Source organism: Aquarana catesbeiana, linkage group LG02 (genome assembly GCF_042186555.1).
Source record: "Aquarana catesbeiana isolate 2022-GZ linkage group LG02, ASM4218655v1, whole genome shotgun sequence".
Lineage (NCBI taxonomy): Eukaryota > Metazoa > Chordata > Amphibia > Anura > Ranidae > Aquarana > Aquarana catesbeiana.
In genome coordinates, this window is record NC_133325.1 from 70,181,481 (window position 1) to 70,203,922 (window position 22,442).

General features: G+C 42.2%; 1 protein-coding gene across 3 annotated transcripts in view; it reads left to right on the forward strand.

The window, feature by feature from the left end:
• AMOTL1 (angiomotin like 1) overlaps positions 1–21,948 on the forward strand; it is a 201,245-nt gene extending 179,297 nt beyond the window's left edge. For all 3 annotated transcript variants that reach the window (XM_073613021.1, XM_073613022.1, XM_073613023.1), the window contains 4 exons: positions 225–350; positions 8,406–8,644; positions 10,778–11,047; positions 14,148–21,948. In XM_073613021.1, the coding sequence (XP_073469122.1) occupies positions 225–350; positions 8,406–8,644; positions 10,778–11,047; positions 14,148–14,257 (745 nt within the window). In that variant the 3' untranslated portion in view covers positions 14,258–21,948. The remainder of the gene's footprint in view (positions 1–224; positions 351–8,405; positions 8,645–10,777; positions 11,048–14,147) is intronic.
• The last annotated feature ends 494 nt before the right edge of the window (positions 21,949–22,442 follow it).

Consider the following 22,442-nt stretch of genomic DNA (forward strand, 5'->3'; position numbering starts at 1 on the left):
CCCCTGAAAGGTGCCAAATGTGACACCGGAGGGGGGGGGGGGGATCCAAAAAGTGGAAGTTCCATTTTTGGGTGGAACTCCACTTCAAGTAACTTCTGCATTGCTTTAAAATGCTGTAAAATACTTCAGATCTGATTGACATTGTTTGTTACCCACGCTGTAAAACTAAATTACTTTGTTCTGACTGGCTTATTTGATGGTTTGTTTCACCTTTATCTTGATAGAGATTCATCTATTATGAGTCACTCAAGGCATGGAAGTCACAATGACAGCTCACTGGAGGTCCGGATGTGGCATGAAGAAGAGGAGATTGTTCAGGCTAATCGAAAGTTCCAGGACATGGAGCACACGTAAGATCAGAAATACAATCTAGTGATCCCTCATTAAATAAATGTGACAAGGGAAATATGGCATCTACCGTTGTCGATCTCTTTCTGAAAATGCTAATTGTCCGGCTGTCATGGTTATCCTTTGATTTCAGTGCTTACTGAACCACTGATTACAATATATATACAGATCAGGAGTTCTGACTAAGCCAAAGACATGCAAATGTGTTTACCAAAAGAAGGTCAGCAATGGCAGCTTCTATATTTCCCTCAGTACAGGTTTCCTGTAGGGCCTGTGTGGTTGGGCAGTTGCAGCATACTTTTAGATGATTTTGATTTCCTTACCAAGTGCATGTGACCTTCACTGTGAGGTGGATATACTAAAGGCAAACAGACTGTGCACTTTGGAAGTGCAGCTGCACTTATTTCCCCAGAGCTTAACCACTTTAGCCCCGGAAGGATTTAACCCCTTCCTGACCAGAGCACTTTTTGCGATTCGGCACTGCGTCGCTTTAACTGACAATTGCGCGGTCGTGCTACATTGTACCCAAACAAAATTGATGTCCTTTTTTCCCCACAAATAGAGCTTTCTTTTGGTGGTATTTGATCACCTCTGCGGTTTTTATTTTTTGTGCTATAAACAAAAAAAGAGCGACAATTTAAAAAAAAAAAATCCCCAAAAAATATATTAAAAAAACTATTTTTTTCCTCAGTTTAGGCTGACATGTAATCTTCTACATATTTTTGATAAAAAAAATTTTAAAAAATCGCAATAAGCCTATATTGATTGGTTTGCGCAAAATTTATAGCATCTACAAAATAGGGTATAGTTTTATGGCATTTTTATGATTATTTTTTTTTTATTAGTAATGGCGGCGATCTGCGATTTTTATTATGATTGCAGCGGACACATCGGACACTTTTGACACTATTTTGGGACCATTGTCATTTATACAGCGATCAGTGCTATAAAAATGCACTGATTAGTGTAAATGACACTGGCAGGGAAGGGGTTAAACACTAGGGGGCGATCAAGGGGTTACGTGTGTCCTAGGGAGTGATTCTAACTGTGGAGGGGAAGGGCCACTACTCACATGACAGCGATCACTGCTCCCGATGACGGGGAGCCGTGATCTCTGTCATGTCACTAGGCAGAACGGGATAATGTCTTGTTTACATAGTGTTACAGTAATGTGGAGCTTCACTTTGTAAAGAATACCCAAACAGGTACAGGGAATATTTAAAAAAAAACAGCTTGCTTGCATATGATTGGATGATGGAAAGCTTTACCTAATTTACCTAAGCTTTGGGGAAAATAAGTGCAATTGCACTTGCAAACTGCACAGTCTATTTGCCTTTAGTAAATCCCCCCAAACCTCCTTCTTACTGGTAGTTGACCTTTCGATGGTCTGCAGAGCTGCTTTTGCATTCCAGTTGACTTGTATGGGTAGAGACGTTTAGGCATCAACAAAAAACCCGTGAACATAGGCCCAGTGAAACTTTACATAGAAATTAAACATTTGTAAACAGGCAGTATGTCTCTTTTGTAAAAAAAAAAAAAAATGTATTTTCTGCAACAAAAGGATTCTTGCCTGTCTGTTCGCAATCATTTTTAAAGGTGTACATACACCAAGCTATGCATGCACAACTCAGTGTACAATTCATATTGTAGGCATATGTCGGGTGCTGGGATGAATTAACTCCTGTGCGCCTGTGCAGGAGTTACTTCAACCTTGCATGGCCAATTAAAATGGCTGAAGATCCTGGAAGAAGACCAGACATAGAAGTCAGTGCTAGCAAGGGAGCTAATGGACATTACAAATCACACGCAGCCTTTGCTCAATACATTGAAGCACCTTTGGCACCAATTAAAACCTCAAGTGTTTTTGAGTATGATGCTACAAGCTTGGCACACCTATTTTTGGAAAGTTTCTCCCATTCTTCTTTGCAGGACCTCTCAAGCTCCATCAGGTTGGATGGGGAGTATCGGTGCACAGCCATTTTCAGATCTCTCCAGAGATGTTTAATCGGGTTCAAGGCTGGGCTCTGAATGGGTCACTCAAGGACATTCACAGAGTTGTCCCATAGCCACTCCTTTGTTACCTTGATTGTGTGCTTAGGGTCGTTGTCCTGTTGAAAAATGAACCTTCGCTCTAGTCTGAGGTTCAGAGCGCTCTGAAACAGGTTTTCATCTAGAATGTCTCTGTATATTGCTGCATTCATCTTTCCCTCGATTCTGACTAGTCTCCCAGTTCCTTTCGCTGAAAAATATCCCCACAGCATGATGCTGCCACCACCATGCTTCACTGTAGGTATAGTATTGGCCAGATGGTTTCCTCCAGACATGACGCTTGCCATTCAGACCAAAGAGTTCAATCTTTGTTTCATCAGACCAGAGAATTTTGTTTCCTTCGGGTGCCTTTTGGAAAACTCCAGGCAGGCTGTCATGAGACTTTTACTGAGGAGTGGCTTCTGTCTGGCTACTCTACTATACAGGCCTGATTGGTGGAGTGCTGCAGAGATGGTGGTTCTTCTGGAAGGTCTCCTCTCTCCACAGAGAAATGCTGGAGCTCTGTCAGAGTGACCATCGGGTTCTTGGTCACCTCCATGACTAAGGCCCTTCTCCCTCGATTGTTCAGTTTGGCCGGGCGGCCCACTCTAGGAAGAGTCCTGGTGGTTCCAAACTTCTTCCATTTACAGGTGATGGAGGCCGCTGTGCATTGGGACCTTCAATGCTGCAGAAATTTTTCTGTACCCTTCCCCAGATCTCTACCTCGATACAATCCTGTCTCGGAGGTCTATAGACAATTCCTTGGACTTCATGGTTTGGTTTGTGCTCTGACATGCACTGTTAACTGTGGGATGTTATATAGACAGGTGTGTGCCTTTCCAAATCATGTCCAATCAACTGAATTTACTACAGGTGGACTCTAATCAAGTTGTAGAAACATCTCAAGGATGATGAGTGGAAACAGGATGCTCCTGAGCTCAATTTTGAGTGTCATGGCAAAGGCTGTGATTACTTATGTACATGTGATTTTTTTTTATTTTTTATTTTTAATAAATTTGCAAAGATTTCAAACAAACTTGTCATTATGGGGTACTGTTTGTAGAATTTTGAGGAAAATAGTAATTTTAATCCATTTTGGAATAAGGCTGTAACATAACAAAATGTGTAAAAAGTGAAGCGCTGTGAATACTTTCCAGATGCACTCTATGTGATCACTTGAACAGCACCAAAGCATCTATAAGCAATCCGTAGTTCACCCACCCACTTCTTTAGGACCTGCAGACAGCAAGCCCATGGAATATGCAGGAGTTTAATTTGTCCACATGCATTTTGTTGTGCTCAGTAAGAAAGTCTAACAGCCATACCCTGTTCTATCTACACCGAACGCAGCTGGATGCAGGGGTCAGGGACTCAGTACAACTGGTCCTGTTGTACTGGGCCCAGGCCTCATCAGCTAAAAAGGGGGCCTGGAGCAGCTTTATTGTTCATTTGTGCGTAGCCTCCCTGACGGTAATCCCGAGTGTGGCTCGGGGTTAAATTTCAGTCCCATTAGCGGTAACCCCGAGCCACACTCGGGATTACATTGCAGGATCCTGGTGCAGCGTTACTTACCTTGTCCCCAGGATCCTGCGATGTCCCCCGCAGTGTCCGTGGGCTCTGTCCTCCTCCTCCGAAGCCTCTCTGTGCCAGGCTCCGTTCCCTGCGAGCGGCGCGACGCACGGGGGCGGAGCCTGGCGGCAAATTAAAAATGTAAAAATCATAACACATACAGTACTGTAATCTTACAGATTACAGTACTGTATGAAATGATTTCACATCCCTTTTGTCACCAGTGCTTTGGCCCATGCCCTGCATGCAGTTTTATGTGATATATACTGTTCTTTCTGCCTGGAAACTGGAGATTGTCCATAGCAACCAAAAAGTGTCCCTTTATGTCAAAAGTGGCTTTAGATCAGCTAGAAAACAGCGATAGTAAATTAGAACACTTGCAGAATTGAGCGATAGTGAATCGTGGGGAAATTTATTTATTATATTATTATTTTTTTTAATTATTTATATTTATTTATTATATTATAATTTATGTTTTTGTGTTTCAAACTTCATCATACCCGGGATATCTACTAGACTCTTGTTTGGACAGATTTAAGTGTGTTATTGTTAAGAATTACAGACCTACAATATAAAACGCCAAATTTCCATGCAAAATAATTGTACCGCTTTCAGCACCTAAAATCCGAAATAATCATACCGCCAGGGAGGTTAAATGGATACATATATTTTTACTAGATCACACCCCCACTCCTACATGCTTACCAGGGCTTAAAGTGGATGTAAACCTGTTTCATGAAATTTGACCTAAACACATATATGTGTAGTGTTTCCTTATCTCTCTTCAAAGCTCTGAGTCCCATGTCTTTCTGCTGTTCCTTTCTTCTGTTATCAGCATGATAACTTCTGACAAATTCTCCATCAACCAAGATAAAACCAGCCTGAAATTTGTGTTGTGGGAGGGTGCTATAAATAGATTAGCAGAGAGCTTATCTTGTCACAGCACAGCTCTGCACATTCCTTCCTTCCTTTGTGTATGAGGAGAGGGGGTGTGTGCCTTTCCTCCAATCAGCTGTCTTGACTGTATGCCAAGAATCCACTCCCAGTGCTGAACAGGAAGAGAAAATCTCTAACACATTGTGCACTTTCTAAAGAATAACAGCAGATATGCAAGTAAAACATATGTTTAATCTTTGTGTATCATCTGAGGCTGTTCACGTCACTGAGTATATGTGAAGGTTTACATCCACTTTAAATTACATTTCCCTGGACCCCATCAATGCAACAGAAGAGGGGCCCAGGAGGTGGGAGCAGAGAAAGAACTTTTTTGTATTCATTTTTGGGGCACAGGCTGATAAATTCAGTGCGGCTGTACCTCGGGGGGGGGGGGGGGGGGTTGCAGGGGGGGCTGTCAGGCTGTACGGGGCCCCATGATTTCTAACAGCAGCCCTGGCAGGGGTGCTGCAGAAGTGCCTGTCTACACTATATGCTGGGCAGTTTTCTAGTGATGTCATCTATTTCCACCGCACTTTCCATCACAAAACAAATCAAAAACAGGGCAAGGCAACCTACCACCAACAGTCTGTATATTTACTGTATTATAAGGCAGGCATATGGGTAGATTATCCTAATTTGCTGGTTGAACGTGGTTGAAATCGCTTGAAAATTTCCTTTGTGTAGGATGCTTCATATGCTTCTTACTACCTGATAGAATTATATTTAGGGGTCATTCACACCAGCAGCATTGAGCTGTTGCAAGGACAAAGGAATTAGCCTTATTTCTTAACACTGGGGTGGTGCCGGCGTCAGCAGTAAAGCTCTCCTAGATTTAGCGGCGCTTTTTGGCCACGAGCGGGGTGCTTTTAACCCACACTATCGGCCAAAGAAAGGGTTAATAACGCCCGTGTTGCGGCGCTTTGCAGGCGCTTCGGGAGAGCTGCCCATTTGTTTCAATGCGCAGGGTGTTTTGGGAGCTCTGTATACACGGCTCCTGCACCACCCCAAAGATACTGCTTGGAAGCACTCGGGCTTTCACACTGAGTTGGCTTGAGAGGCGCTTTTCAGGTGCTATTTTTAGCGCTAAAGCACCTGAAAAACGCCCCAGTGTGAAAGGGGTCTTATTGTTTGTTGGATAGTTACAGTGGTGTCCGTTTATGAAGCAGTGATCAGCGGTGATCCCGAGGATCACCGCTGATCACAGTCCATAAACAGTTTATGAAACAGTGATAATCGGGGGAGAACATGTTTGAACTTGTTCTCCTGCCGATTATCTCTACACACGGAGAATCCTCATTGAATGACACAGTAACGGCCAGTTTATGAAGCGGTGATCTCACCGCTTCACTGGCGATCTGAGTCAGAATTCACACTCCCAGGTTCACCAGCTCAGAGGTGGTGAATCGGGGAGTGAAGAGGAAATCTGGGGGGATCTGAGGGGGAAGGAGGAAGATTTTTAACTTCCTTATGCCTCGTTCAGACCCCCCAACACTGTAAGCATGTCCCCCTGTCATATTTATGTGTATACATATTTATACATATATACATATAATGTGTATATGTATATATATATCATGTGTGTGTATATACATGTATATATAGTGTGTGTGTGTGTATACATATGTGTATAATGTAGGGGGACACATTATTTTATTAACATTAATCCACGCCGTTGAGCAGTGATAATTTATCACTGCTTGATAAACTGACATCTGGTGCTGTAATCTCGTAAAGTCTCACGAGATTCCAGTATCAGGAGCCGTTCTCCACTATTTGAAGCATTTGTAGATCACTTCACTCCTCCAAAGGTGAAGCGATCTACACCGCTTCATAAACTGGCACACAGAGGAGAAGATTCTTCACTGTGAATGCCGGAGAACGAAGCAGTGAATAGATTTCACTGCTTCATAAACGGACACCATTATGACATAACAGTTCCATACTCTGAGGATCAGGACAGCACCATCTAGCTGGTGCCTTGAGCACTGCATCAAAGCCCTGTAAACATTTGATGCACATTTATTTTTTGATTTCTTAACCACTTGCTTACTGGGCACTTAAACCCCCCTCCTGTCCAGACCAATTTTCAGCTTTTAGCGCTGTCGCACTTTGGATGACAATTGAGGGTCATACAACACTGTACCCAAATGAAATTTTTATCATTTTTTTCCTACAAATAGAGCTTTCTTTTGATGGTATTTGATCACCCCTGCGGTTTTTAGTTTTTGTTAAAAAAAATGAAAAAGACAGAATTTAAAAAAAAAAAAATTATATTTTTTTTATATTTTGTTATAAAATTTTGCAAACAGGTAATTTTTCTCCTTCGTTGATGTACGCTAATGAGGCGGCACTGATGGGCACCGATAGGTGGCAGTGATGGGCACTGATGGGTGGCGGTGATGGGCACTGATGGGTGGCGGTGATGGGCACTGATTGATGGCAGCACTGCTAGGTGGCACTGATTGGCACCACTGGTGGGCATTGATAGGTGGCACTTGTGGGCATTGATAGGTGGCACTTGTGGGCATTGATAGGTGGCACTTGTGGGCATTGATAGGTTGCACTTGTGGGCATTGATAGGTGGCACTTGTGGGCATAGACAGGTGGCACTTGTGGGCACTGGCAGGTGGCAATGACAGATGGCACTTTTTGGCACAGATGAGGCATATGTGCCTCTTTCCTCTTCAGGACCGATGTCCCTTTGACATAAGCCGGTGATCGGCTTGTTTTTCCTCCTCACGCTGTTAGCGTGAGGAGAAAACGAAACTGATCACCGAGGTTTTGTTTACATCATGTGATCAGCTGTCATTGGCTGACAGCTGATCACATGGTAACCACTTGAGGTCTGGGCCATAGCCGAATGACGGCTACAGCGCGGACCTCAATTTCCGGGAGGCCGTCATGGGACGTCCTCCCCTGTGCACGTGCACCGCGCACACCCTGCAGGGTGTGCGCGCTGTGATCACCGAGTCACGGAGACTCGGATGATCACAGATCCAAGTAAGGGGCCGGTCCCGGCCCCTTACCATGTGATCAGCTGTCAGCCAATGACAGCTGATCACATGATGTAAACAAAACCTCGGTGATCTGTTTCGGTTTCGTTTTCATTAATTAGTTCAGTCTAATTAGTTATACTAATGATTAATGATTATATCCCAAGGCTATTGGTTAAGTTTGATCTCATCATCTACTACTCTGCTATAGATTAATTTAACATAACACCATGGTTTACAGTGAAAAATGCATCTATGCAGGTGGTTTTTTTAGTGTTTTTTTAGTGTTAGGAGGAAAACAATCTTTTGGTGTTCACTTGTTCCCCTACAACCTAACCTTCTAGCCATGTTATAGTTACAGGCAAACAGCAAGGAGTCTTATGTGTATAGAATAAAGCCTTCACCAAAGTGCAGGTATTACCTCCTTTGTGCTTTACCTTTCCATCACCAGCATTGTGTTTGTTGCTGTACTGCAGATGTGAATTTTTTTTACTGGTAAACTAATTGCACAATGAATGCTTTGTCTGACAGGATCAAAAATCTTCATGCAAAGATCATCGAGCAGGATGCCATGATAAAAGTTCTACATCAGCGTTCCCGAAAAGATCATGGGAAGAATGACAGTTCCAACCTACGTCCTGCCCGATCTGTGCCTTCCATTGTAGCTGTGGCTGCGGTCACCGGCGGTACCCATTCACGGCAGACATCCCTGTCCAGCAGTCAGATTATAGAGGAGAAGAAGGAGGACAAGGCGCGCAAAGGCAGTATAGGTAAGACTCTTTTGTGAAGAGATCTTTGTCTGGGTTCATCCAATGCTGTCTAAACACGTATCCATTTTTCATCCAATTGATTATTGGATGATGAAAATAAGTGTTCAACACAGGTGTGCACAGCCTTTTGCATTAGGGTGTGCAGCTCAAAGCTCAAACACACATGCACGGATGGTGTCAGTAAGGATGGGATTGGTGTCTGTAGTTTTTTTTTTTAATTATTATTTTATTTTGTTATTGCTTTTTTTTACAATTTTTTATTTTTTTTTTTATATATTTTTTTATTATTTTTTTACATTTTGTTAGGAGCCCTATCGATGGGCTTTTGTGAAATAGCAGAGAAAGGGACTGAGAAGGAACAATTGCCTTTCTTTAAGAAGAAATGACACAAATAACTTCCTGTTAGTCAAAAACAATTAAAATGCAGCCAGGACAAACAATCTGTTTAATAATCGTTAGCCTGTGCAGCTATTCTCATCTTTGATCTGAAATCCGTCAAAAGAAATCACAATAGTGATAACAAATAATCAATATTCGCTAGATTCAATATTAAAACATTAAATATTAAAACAATCAGGTCATTAGATGGATCAGAATGACATATGTATAGCCAGAATAAAGATAGCCATGCAGAAAAAAAAGATCCCTACTCTACTAATAACAGAAGGATTAGGGAAAGATAGTAGATATGTATATGATCAAACCTGTAAGTTGACCATTCTCAGGGGGTGGCTTTTTCCATAAGGCTTGGTCCACACCTACAGGTGCATCCAAGTGCGGGCACATATTCGCATTGTGTAGGGCAGTCCATTAAATTCAATGGGCTGTCCTACCACAAGAAAAGAGGAAAAAAGGTCCCTGACCTGAGGAAGGAGGCCAAGCCTCCTAAACGCGTTGTCATGGCGACTGCGTGACATCAACACTCGCTTCCCCCCTGTATCCTGCTCGTGTGGGTCTGTGTGTTCTTGGAGTGCTGTGCCGGCTGTACCGGGCGCATGTGCATTAGGAACGTCGAGCGTGGTGGTGGATAGCCTTGGATATACTGCCAGGATCTGGGCAGCTAGGCTGAATGTCCACCTCTGTTGGGATCTTGAGGTGGGTTTAGGAGTGCGTCCACAGTGGAATTCTTATGCTGTATCTATCTTTATACAATGTGAGATGGATCTAAACCTAGCCTAAGATTACTTGTGTTCCCCCAAGATAAGGCCACTGCTGGGGATGTCTCCACAGAGTGTGCACAGACACGCATAGACAGAACAGTTGTGTAAATGTATTTCACAATCACCCTAAAAATTGCAGAACTGCCAGATATTCCCATAACCATGTCTGTTGGTATTATAAAAAAAAAAAAGACAGTTGGATTTCCATTAGTTTCTATTGCTGGCACGTGCAAGGTGTAGAAGAAACAGTGAGACTGCACGTGGTTGAGGGTCTACTGATGGACCCCAAAAATTTGAAGCCTGTTGTAAACCTGCACACGGGCAGTGTTCATGTGGGCAGGAGAAACAGGACATTGTTTTTTGGAACGTGATCAATCAGAGATATAAGAAGCTAATGGGTAACGCACCCAACTTGTATCTATCCATAATAAATATAAATTTGTTATAGAGTTACATAGTTACATTGTAGGTGAGGTTGAAAAAAGACACAAGTCCATCAAGTCCAACCTATGTATGTGATTATATGTCAGTATTACATTGTATATCCCTGTATGTTGCGGTCGTTCAGGTGTTTATCTAATAGTTTATTGAGACTATCAATGCTCCCCGCTGAGACCACCACCTGTGGAAGGGAATTCCACATCCTTGCCGCTCTTACAGTAAAGAACCCTCTACATAGTTTAAGGTTAAACCTCTTTTCTTCTAATTTTAATGAGTGGCCACGAGTCTAGCCTGATTCTTTTTATAGAGACAATAAGGTGCAGCTTTATTTTTTGGAATTCAACAAAACCACAAATAAGCCTGTAGTTCTCTTAACACCTGTTGCCATTGGACTCCATATACAGTACAGCACTTTTTTTTCAGCCTCCAGCAATAGGCAATCCTTAGCTGTAAGAATCCACCTGACCCCCACTGAGGATTTTTCTTATTAAGTTTTTCTTTGGGTTTTTCCAACTTTTGCTCTCTCTTCCAGGTCTGCTTCAGGGAAAAGACAGCAATCGTGAAAGCCCCTCCCCTTCCTTAGTGCTTCCTCCACCCGCTTTCTTGTTGCCCCCACCCACTGCATCTCAAGCGGTCACTGTGTCACATACCAAAACCGGGAGCAAAGACAACTGCACACAGACAGACAAGAGCTCCGATCTCTTCTGGCCCACCTGCTCCTCCTTACCCGGCAGAGGACGCATGAATACCACCCCTTCCAGTAGTCCCCTTCTACGTCACACCGCCAATAAAGAGAAGTCAGGTGAGGTCCTTATCTAATTATTTATCCTTATATTTCTTTTTATTATTTATTTATCAATTGATCTTTTCATTTTTTATGGGTACTTTTTTTATGATCTTGATCACAGTTAAAGTGTTTGTAAATTCTAACAATAAACTTCACATTTACTCCTTCTCAGTCTGTTAAATATACCATTGTTTTCTTACATCTCTTCACATTGTCCTTATTGTACCTGTTATTCCTGCCACAAATTCAGTGCTGTGCTGTGCACTTTGCAGCCTCACCCAAAGCAGTCATAGCTCATTGCTTAGGTCACCTGTGTGAACTACACCCCCCACCCCCTATTTTATGGCGAGGGGGGAAGTATTCTGTAGTCCTAACACACTTCCTAGGGTGAGAGTGCTGTTCCTGCATAGGCTTCTTCAGAGATACAGTAAAGTGAGCGAGTGTTGTCATTTTAGGACAGGAAGTGTGTTACTGGCAGGATCAACAGATTAAAAGAAAGAAAGAAAACAAATGCAGCCAGCACATCTTCGGGCTGGCACAATGCCCCATATTACATTTTTGTTCTTGGATTTAGATACACTTTATTTACCAGGACTGGTGTACTTGTTATATAAAGATGTTCTTCCTGTTTTTTAGTGCAGCTGGGTGCTTATCTCCTTATCTTATCTCAGTGTATTTCTAGTTCTGTCAGAAAGGGCTCATGGGCTCATGCACACTGCAGCTCAAAGGTGCTCAAAGAAGCAGTTCCTACAAGCTTTTGAGCTTTTATGAGCTCTCATTTTATTTTGCCTGGAAACTCCCCTCCATGTTAGCCAATGTGTCCATGTCTATGGCTTTTTCAGGCATATGCTCCTACGAGCAGAACCCCCCCCCCCCCCCCAAACTCATATTTTTGAGAGGCACTATCGAGCAGAAAAGACGCCTAGGTGCCCAAAAACATACTAAAAAAATGAATTTGAGGGGAGGGTTTGTGAAAAAAATGCTCATGCTCAAAAAAGCTCAAAGGAGCACGCAGGAGCTTGAAGGAGCTCAATAAAAATGTGCAGAAGAGCACAAAAAATACAAGCTTCTTCATGCAGGAATACAAGTTTAAATGCCTGTAAAAGCAGCTTTTTTTTTTGAGCTGCAGTGTGCATGAGCCCTTAATCCCCATGCATAAACGATATTTGTCGTTGAAATTAAAGTGATTGTAAACAATCACCTTGTAAAACAACCCATTCAGTTTAAATCAGAAATGAAAGGCAAAATATTTTTGTATAGATATAAAAAATATTATAAATGCCTTTTTTTCCCCTTTTTTTTTAGTGATCGCATTCTCTCTGTTCTCAGCTGCATAACAGCTGGGGGGAGGAGAAGCAGCAGTACACTGAGCTTCCCAGTGAATGGCTGTGCAGCGGGGGCATGTCAGGACAAGTCTGATCATTGGAGGAGAGTACACTGAGTTCCCAGCATAGCTAGAGAACTGACCATGTGCTCGCCTGCTTAGTGTGGTCTGTTTTTAATAGGAAAGCAAGGGGACTAGCAAGGAACACCAGGGATTTCACATACAGGAAGCAATGCAAAGAGAAAAGGATACTTTCTCATACAAGTACATGGTACAGCAGGCATATATCAGGAATATGAAGTGTTGGGGTAACACATGCTTTAATTCTCCCTTTTTATATTACATTTTATTTATTTTCTGAATCATCCCTGTGTCAATACATTCTCTCTTGGGTTCACACTTGGGTACAGGACATTTTTTTTCTTTCATCATATAGCAACTACTGCTTTGATAGTATCAGTTTTGCCTTTTGAGTTAATGATTAGTGTTAGGTTACGCACTACAGTGGAACGGAAATTAAAAAAAGTGATTTGCTATCTCATAGGTAATATATAGAAATGTATCATTTGCAGTACCCTTAAAAAAAAAACTTTTGTCTTCAGTTCCTCCCTAAAGAATTGTGGTCAAAGCTTTTTTGACCATACTTCTGGGGATCACAGGAGTGCACTTAGTTCTGCCGTCCTGTGTCACAAAGCCCGCTGTCAGCTGACATCACAGAGCTGGACCAGGCTCTGCAAGGATCCTGACAATAATGTGGGGATCTGCCCAGATACATGACCGGCAGCTGGTTCAGCCTCTCAGCAAGCCACTGAAAGCCTGAGGCAGCTTCTCCTACCCCCTGCACAGCCCGCTGCTTCAGTAAGCCCTGGAGGGTCAGACCAGAGAGCCACTGGTCTGACAGTCACTGGTTCTCTGCTCACTGAAGACCAAGAACCGAGGGACCAGTGGTCTTTGATCACTCAGTTCTCGGTGTAGAGCCAGCAGGGAACAGCTGCGGCATTGGATGCTGCAGCCATCTAGGTGAGTATGTATGTTTGTTTGTTTTTTAAAATATAGATGTGCAATTTCTGTTCTTAGGTGCTCATGATCTGCAGCTTCAAAACTGTATATCTGCAGTGTAAGTTAATCTTAGGCAATGCAACCTCTGACTGCCAATCTCACAAGATATAAGTTGAGATTTTGAGATGCCACTTCTATGCTGTTCACCGTTCTCCTTGCTGGACAGAAAGCTGTATCTGAAGACTTGTAGTATAAGGGGCTCCTTGCATATGTTTTATTCATTCTGTGGATCTGTGTTTCCTACATCTCACACTGCTTTTTGAATGTTTTCCTACCAGTCATTCGTGAAGGGGGGCAGCTGTGACAAAAGGAAGCAAAGCCCTGCCTCTACCAAGATGGCTGCCTCCACACAGAGACAGTGAAAAACAAAAGCAAGGACAGTCAGTAATAGGGAAAAGATCAGAAAACTGGAGAGCATGTGTTAGGAGGTCATAGTCATGGTTGTTAGTGGGCAAGTATAGGTAGACACGCTGGATCTCCAGGGAGACCCCACAAGGCAGCGTAGCCACTCCATAAGAGGAACTATAGTGTGCAGCATTTTTAAGTAGATCTACTGGAGCTTGGGCAACCTGGGAAGTAAATGATCAAGCATATGTCTAGGCAAGTAACTGAGGCTGACAAAATATAAAGGATGTTTTTTAAAGGGTTAAATAACACGTTAAGGATGACTAGTCCTCCAAGGGGCTTGATCCACATATTGTTTCTCACTAGTACAATCTGCTTTCCTTATAGATCATTCCCCCATGCTCGGAAAGACTCTGGAAGCCAAAATTAGAGCAAGCAGCATGGCACACAAGGCAGACTTTTCAGAACCAGATAACGCCATGGAAGTGCTTATTTAGTAGATGGGCTCAGACAATCTTTTCTACAGTGGCACCTGGGCCACTTGGGACTAGAGCACACAAGAATAAAGATGATGCTGAATATTAATGGGCATGAGTACCGAGAGGAGAAGGTATTTGATGTCACCAGCTTACCAGCTTGGAACGATCATTCAGCAAAAGTGTGAGGCCTGCTTTGAAGGTGTACAATGAAGACTTGCTGTATGGTGGTCATTAAGCACAGGATGATGACATATGTCCCACTGTACATATCTGGGTTGCATGAGACCATCCTGCATTTGAGCAATCACAAGTCTCAGCATGCCGAGCAAGACAGACTGTATGGATAACCTGCATGGCTTTTTAGATTTCACAGCATGAGAAAACATTTCAAATCTGCCATGAATGACCATGATCTGTTGAGTCTTAAAATTTTCAGCAACAAAGAAACATTAGGTGTTTAAGGATAACTCCGGAGTGTTTTCTTGTAAATAGCACTCAGCTTCCTTCTACTTCTTGGCCAGTCTGGAGACTTTAACCCGTGTTGTGTATTTCTGGGTGCGGATGTGCTTCAGCGCCCCCTGGCTGTACGGTCAGACCCACACCAGGCAGAGGCATTAGGGCAGTGGTATTAAAATACTCTAGAGAGAGATTTATTTCTCCCCGCGTTCAAAAATTGGAAGGTTTCGCCAAAAATTAGCATTTCTGCAGAATACGTTGGAGTCAAGGGGCAAGTGAAGTTTGGTTTTTAAGAGTTTAAAGGGCTTTAAATGGCTCCCAGGGGTTCACAGAAGCTACTTGCAAGTATCCTGGGCCTGTTCTTGTGCCAAAAAAGATAGCTAAAAAAAGCAATAAATTAAAATAGCAGTAAAAAATGACAATCATAACAAAAAAAAAAATAGAAAAGCACAAATACAATGAATAATGAATGAAATAATAAATTAAACAATCATAAATAAACACTATAAAAACCCACATCCTTAAATAAATAAGAAAAAGATCATTTTATCTGTACAGCATGCAGGCTCTATGCGGTGCTGAGCCATCAAGTGAAAGAAGTAATGGTGTGTATTCATAGCTCAAGCTGTCAGCCTTGTCATAGGTCAGTTTAGAACCTTAATTATTGATAGTTCATTATCAGATATAATAATTCTGTTTGCATATCTCAAACTGAGGAGAGTCGATTTTATCACAATTGTCATGGTTCCTGGATAGTAGTATTGGGTCACTGATGGATTTTATTTGAGGCTGATGTTAATTCTTAACTCCTGTAAAGCAAAACTTCAAGGCACTATGTCACTTTTTCTTTTTATATTTTTTTTAGTTAGTAAATATAGTGCCAATGTCTAAAAATTGTATAGTGTTTACCTTGGTATTTCTGTTGTTTAGCAGAAACTTTGGCCCTTTTTTTTTATTACCTGAAGTGAGATTTTCTCTTGCTAGCAAAGGATGGAACAGAGGGAAGGAGACAAAAGGGTATTGTGTGCTATTATATGGATATATATGAATCTATAGAGTACCGTAAATGCACACATTGGTATAGATATAATATGCAGGTATAACGTGACCATGGCCATAAATGTATAACATTTTTTAATCTTTATTAAGTCAGAACCTTCTTTGACCATTTTGGACATCTACCAGTCAGCTATTAGAAGGCTTTGTGAGGGCATCTCCAAGATTGCCTAAGAAGTTAGGGATCCTCAATGTTTTCCATGAGATTCTTGGGCCAAAGCTACCATGAAAAAAAAAAACAAAAAAAAAAAAACAAGGGGAATCCGTGTCCTACAGCTTAGAACTCTTTCAGCATGTCCAATAGTCGGATCCCCTACCAGTTCTCTTACTTTTGTTAAAGTTACAATTATTGTGTGTGACTCTGGATGTGGTTGCCACCATCCTTATTCATTATATCTGAAAAGCCACAATTGCTCTTTATAGGACTTCAAAGGCAACTTCTAACCAAAAAACAAGATATGATACAGTATTTATTTTCCCAATTTAAAAGGTCTGAACCACATATATTACATCACATGTTACATAGTATAAAATATACAAAATTGGGTTTTGGAGTCCCTAAGTTGAGTGGGCCAATCAGTAATCCAATAACTGCAAGTTAAATCATCAGCTGTGGGGGATACTATTTGGCTCATACTTCTTGATGTTATTAACCAATTTTGTACAATATTTTATATTATGTAACGTGATGTAACATATGTGGTTTAAACCTTTTACATTAAGAAAATAAATGTTATTATATCTTATTTTTTGGTTAGAAGTTGCCTCCAAAGTCCTATAAAGTGCAACTGTGGTTTTTCACTTTTGTTAAAGTTAGGAAACCTTTTTAAGGAGTCATTTCATTCAAAAAATAAAATCAATCAGGAAATGGCCAATGCTCTTCAGGAAACATTGCCACTTTGCATAATCTATCTTTATAGTTTTAAGATTATTTTGTAATTAAATTAAGCAATTTTTTTTTTTTTTGTGTTTCTGTGTAAGACTGAAGTCTTTTGGTATATGTGCAGCTTACTCTGAGATCTACCAAGGGCCACTACAGTACTTGGAATCGAACTGTAGCAGAAGATTCAGGGCCTTTCAGAAAGTCCTGGTGGCAGCAACCATAGGGATCATTGGTGGACACACCATTTGTGTAGACTGCATCTACACAAGAACCCTCTGGAATCTGGAAACAATGAGACCTGGAAGATTGTTAAATATATATAGGTGGTTAGCCAATGTCTTCTTCATGTAGAAAGGTAAAAAGCTAAACATAAAGGAATCTATAGAGCTGTAACAACGGTCATTATTACATAGGTTTAGTTATCAGCTACATATTCAAATATGTTTTTTCTGGTCCCTTTAACATTTTTGGTAACCTGTATATTTGTTTCATTATGTTTTGTATACAGAACAATCTCAACTAGGATATACCTTATAATTTATTCTGGTTTTGGATGCATGGTGGTGAATTTGATAACCATCAGCTTCTGATAACACTCAGGCACTGTCGTGGCAATATATGCGGACCACCTCGGCCAGCGTACAAGTAATAGGTTATGAAAAATTGGGCAGAAGGAGGGGGTCTTCATGACAGAGAATGGGTAAAGAAAAATCAAATTTCTGGGGTTCCTGAGAAAAATGGTGGATAATTCAGCCCACTGAAGACCATGTGCTGAAGTTACCCTTTAAATATTAACTGAAAAAATATACACTAATGGAAGAAGGATCAGACCAAAGGATAAAAGAGTCCAAATTAATTATTATTTTATACTAAAAAAAAAAAAAAAAAAGCGTTTCAGGGGTTTAACCACTTCAATACTGTGCACTCCCCCCCCTCCCTTCCGGCCCAGACAAATTTTCAGCTTTCAGCGCTGTCGCACTTTGAATGACAATTGCGCTGTCATGGTGTGTTGTACGACATTTTTATCATTTTGTTCCCACAAATAGAGTTTTCTTTTGGTCGGTATTTGATCATCACTGGGGTTTTTTTTTTTTAGCTAAACAAATAAAAAAAGACCAAAAATGTTGAATTTTGTTTAAAAATTAAAAATGTAAAAGTTTTACTTTGTTTTTGTTATAAAATTTTGTAAATAAGTAATTTTTATCCTTCACTGATGGGCGCTGATGAGGCTGCACTGACGGGCACTGATAAGGCGGCACTGACGGGCACTGGGGAGGTGACACTGATAAGCAGCACTGATGGGCACTCATAGGTGGCACTGATGGGCACTGATAGGCGGCTCTGACAGGCAGCACTGATGAGGAGGCACTGGCAGGCTTTATTGCTTGGCACTGATTGGCACCTTTAAAGTTAATAGCTGGTGGTCCTTGGTGGCATCCCTGGTGCCTCTGGGTGGGCATCCATGGTCAGCATCCATGGTGGCCATGGGTGGCATCCCTCGTTGTCCTGGGCGTGCATCCTCGGGGGGGGCTGCTCTGATAATCAATCAGCGTAGACCCCCCCTGTCCGGAGAGCAGCCGATCAGCTTTCCTCTACTCGTGTCTGTCAGACGCGATTGGAGGAAAAGCCGATAAACGGCTGTTCCTGTTTACACTGTGATCAGCCGTGATTGAATACAGCTGGTCACGTGGTAAAGAGTCTCTGTCTCTGGTCACGTGGTAAAGAGTCTCTGTCAGTCTCTGCCTCTGTCAGAGACTCTTTACCCAGATCGGAGATGCGGTGTGTCAGACCGACACATTACATTAACGGGCGCGATATCGTAGGTTATCCTGTTCACATCATATGACGTCCGGTCAGGATAACAGAACCACTTTGCTGTTATCGCTTATTGCTATATGGCGGGAAGGAAGTGGTTAAAAAAAACCTCTCTGTTCTTCAAGGCTTCAGTAGGGCCCTGTTCATACCTGAACAATTTTTTGCTTGAACCTTGTAGCTCTAAAATGCTCAACAAGCCAAATCTCATTAATTTCAATGGTTCCTGTTCACATCTGAGCATTCTGTCGCCTGAAGAAAAACACCTGAAGCTCAAAAAAGTACATGAGTTTCTTTTTGGCAGATTACAAGCGCCATAGACCTCAATAGAAACGTTTGACTTGAGTGTTTTCTGCTCAAATAGCAGCTCGCCACCTCTAATTTCCTCTCCCTCTCCTTCCCTTAGTACTTTGTATTGGATAAACAAAAATGCCTGAAGCTGTAAAGCTCTTGTAATACGCTTCTAAAAAGCTTGTAAAAATCTGCAAAAAAGCTTAAAAAAAAACGCCAGTAAATAGAGCCTTAAAGTAAGAACCTTAAAGTGTTACTAAACCAAGGACCCTGCATTCACCATATCTGGTTTCCCACAGTGCACAGAACATGGAAATGCAATTATTTTAGTAAATACGAACTGATAAATACCTTTTCTCATCAGCAGTATATAGCAGTCTTGTGACTTCCATCAGTCTTTGGTTAAAGCTTGTAGGAGGAGTTTTCATTATCCTCTGACTGTCCTATGAGGCTGCAGGACCCCTGACCCTCTCTCTGGACAGTGCTGATTGGCCCTGTGCCGATCACATGCACTATCCAAAAAAAAAAAACTGGGAACAGTGGAAAGAGGGGAGGATCAGAGAAGATGGATCAAACAGCCTTTTTACACAAGGCACAGGATTAACCCCTTAGGTTCCACAGTGAGTTCACCAACCATGCTTTACTGCATTTACAGACTGATTTTACTGTTGTGAGTTTTGTAACACTTTAAATTAACTCACAATTGAGCTTTCCTGTGTGAATCTATGTAGGGAAGCTAATTTCTGGATCAGGTGAGTTAAAGTGGTTGTAAAGCCAATATATGCTGTATGGATTTCCCAGTAGCTAAATGTACAGCTATAAACAATCCATCTTAGTAATTACAAAAAAAAAAAAAGATTCTTACATCTTTTTTGTATCCTGAAGGAGCAGGTCACGTGATCACTTTCTTAGCTCAGTGCATCACGGACCTGCAAATGGGTGTGCCCACATTGGTAGGCATGTGCATCACTTACAGACAGCGGCAGCCGGTCCATAAGGGGTGCAGGGGCACCGCCCCCCCCCCCAATCTCCATGCACCGCCCCCTAATCTCCATGCGGGGCGCCGGACTCACAGGTTTCTGTGAGGTTTTTTTGTTTGTATTTTTAAGCACATGATTAGATGATAATTGGCTTCAAAAAGGTTGGGCTCGGGTCTCAGTGCCTACCCACTTGTGACATTAGCGAATCAATATTCGCTATTGTCTTCCAGCATCTACTCCCAGCCAATCAGGACAGTAGGCGGATCTTAAGACTGGATTTGCTGGGAGGAGAAGCTGGGGAAGCCACGACCTGGATGAGGAAAGAGCGGGCCTGGCGGGGGGTTTGTTTGGCACCCCCCCCCCCAAAAAAAAAGGTGCACCAGCCGACACTGCTTCTGGAAGTGACGCTTGTTGCTGAGCATCAATGTTTCCAAGGTAAACAAATGCAAGCACATACCCAGCTGCATATGTCCTTTCCGCAAATGACGTACATGCCCAAGGATGTGGCTGGGGAAGCTGCTGCCAATTATAGAAGGAGGGATGGGTGTTGGGGGGGGGGGGGGAGTGGAATGACAACACACTGACCACGGAAGATACAGGCAGGCTGTCGTGGTTAGTTTTTAACCAGGAAGTGGGGAACTGGCAGGATCAACCAGGTAATATAGAAAGAGTACAAGTAAAAATTACATATTTATATAATATTCACATATACATTTCTTAAAGAGACAAATGTATTCAATTTTATTTTTAAGTTTACAAACACTTTAAGCCCCGTACATACAGGCCAAATGCCGTTACAGTGGAAACCGGCCGACTTTCGGCCTGTGCGAAATCTTGATTGCTCACGCTGATACTACTGGCCAGTAACTCTCCTGATCCAGCAATTAGCTTCCCTACATAGATTCACACAGGAAACCTCTGTTTTGCATCCATTCAAGGTCCTTCCTTAAAGTGATTGTAAACCTTCCTGTTTTTTTTTAATAACAAACATATCATACTTACCTCCACTGTGCAGCTCGTTTTGCACAGAGTGGCCCCGATCATCCTCTTCTGGGGTCCCTCGGCGGCTCTCGCGGCTCCTCCTCGCATCAGATAACCCTCTAGGAGAAGTGCTCTCCCGGGGGATTACCATGCGGGTGCACTCCTGAGTCCAGCATTTGCGCCCATAGACACGAATGCCGGACTCGGCCCCACCCCCCCGGCGCCTGAGTCATTGGATTTGATTGACAGCAGCGGGAGCCAATGGCTGCGCTGCTATCAATCTATCCAATCAAGAACCAGGACCCCGTGCAGAGAGGGAAAGTGCATCTCCGCTGGGTGAAATTCCAGGGCTCAGGTAAGTAAAATGGGGGGCTGGGGGGCCGGTCACTGCCAGAAATGTTTTCACCTTAATGCATAAGATGCATTAAGATGAAAAAACAAGAGGGTACAACCCTGTAAACGGAAGCCCTGATGAAGGGGGAGTTTTTTCTGACCCCTGAAACGCATCAGTTGTTTTTTTTTTTTTTAGGATAAACCAATACATGAATGTGGACTCTTTTATCATTTGGTTTGGCACTGCTTCCATTAGTGCATGTTTTTTTTCCTGGTAACCTGCTGGAGTCCCCAATGGTCTGTTGTGAGCAGCCTATCCTGAGCAAGCGAGCTCTACAAATGTTTTTGTTCTCTCACTATTTTGAATGAACTTACATCAAAGTCCCAGCGTCTTTTGGATGCTTTTTTTCTTCATTGGAGTTTTAACGTTACTCGACACATGTAAATATTTGTCTCCAGATCACTTGAAGTGCTGAAATTGCCGTAACAATCTGTTCTCAATACTGCAAAGTATACAGCTATAAGGAATGATGCTTGCTGCCAACGTTCTTCATTAATGGTCATTGCATGTAGCACAATCCACACACTGGAAGACACAAACTTTTTTTTTTTTTATGAGGTCAAACTTTATTTCAAAGCTTCTCTGTGTTGTATTGCAATGTCAGCGCAAATATTCCTTTTTTGTCCCTTGCAATAGCTTTGTAGCTGCGGGGTTCTAATGTAGTGCTTGCTACCCTGGGGTGACCAGTGGCTCCTTCAATTTAAAGCTGATGTCAGTGGCTTTGAGCTTCGCTTATTACTCTGCACACACCCCCTGTCTTCCTTTATTTGTCTTTGAAATCTATTTTTATATTGAAGGCTTTTTTTGTTTAAAAAAATATAAAAATAAAAAAGGAATAAATACTTTTATAACAAAATATTGGTTGGCGTTTTAATTACAGTGGACCTGTGATCAACCTGAAAGCAGGAACAGGAAAATTTGATTTCTCTAATGACTACTGCTTTCTTAAAAGCAAACCTGTGCTTTGCCCTTTTCCCCACTCCTCCCGCTATAAAGTTCAGGGTCAGGAACCAAGGAAAGTGCCTGGTACTTGTAGGTATGGAGGAGCATGTGACTCATGCCATGTGACAGCACTGGGCCAATTATCCAAGTCATATGGGATGTATAGCCTTGTGCAAGCAACGACTCCAGTGACTCGTAGCTTCTTGCTCAGGCATTTCCATTGCTCTTGGCAGCAAAATGGAGCGGTGGGGGGATTAAAAAGAAGTTAGAAGGTAAGTTCACTTTTTCCCAAAAAATGAAATGGGGAAGTAACTCCAAATATCCTGACCACCCCTCTGGATTCTGCTTCACATGATTGGCTGTGATGTCCTGTACTGCCGGTGTAGTGGTCCATACAGAGAATAGGTG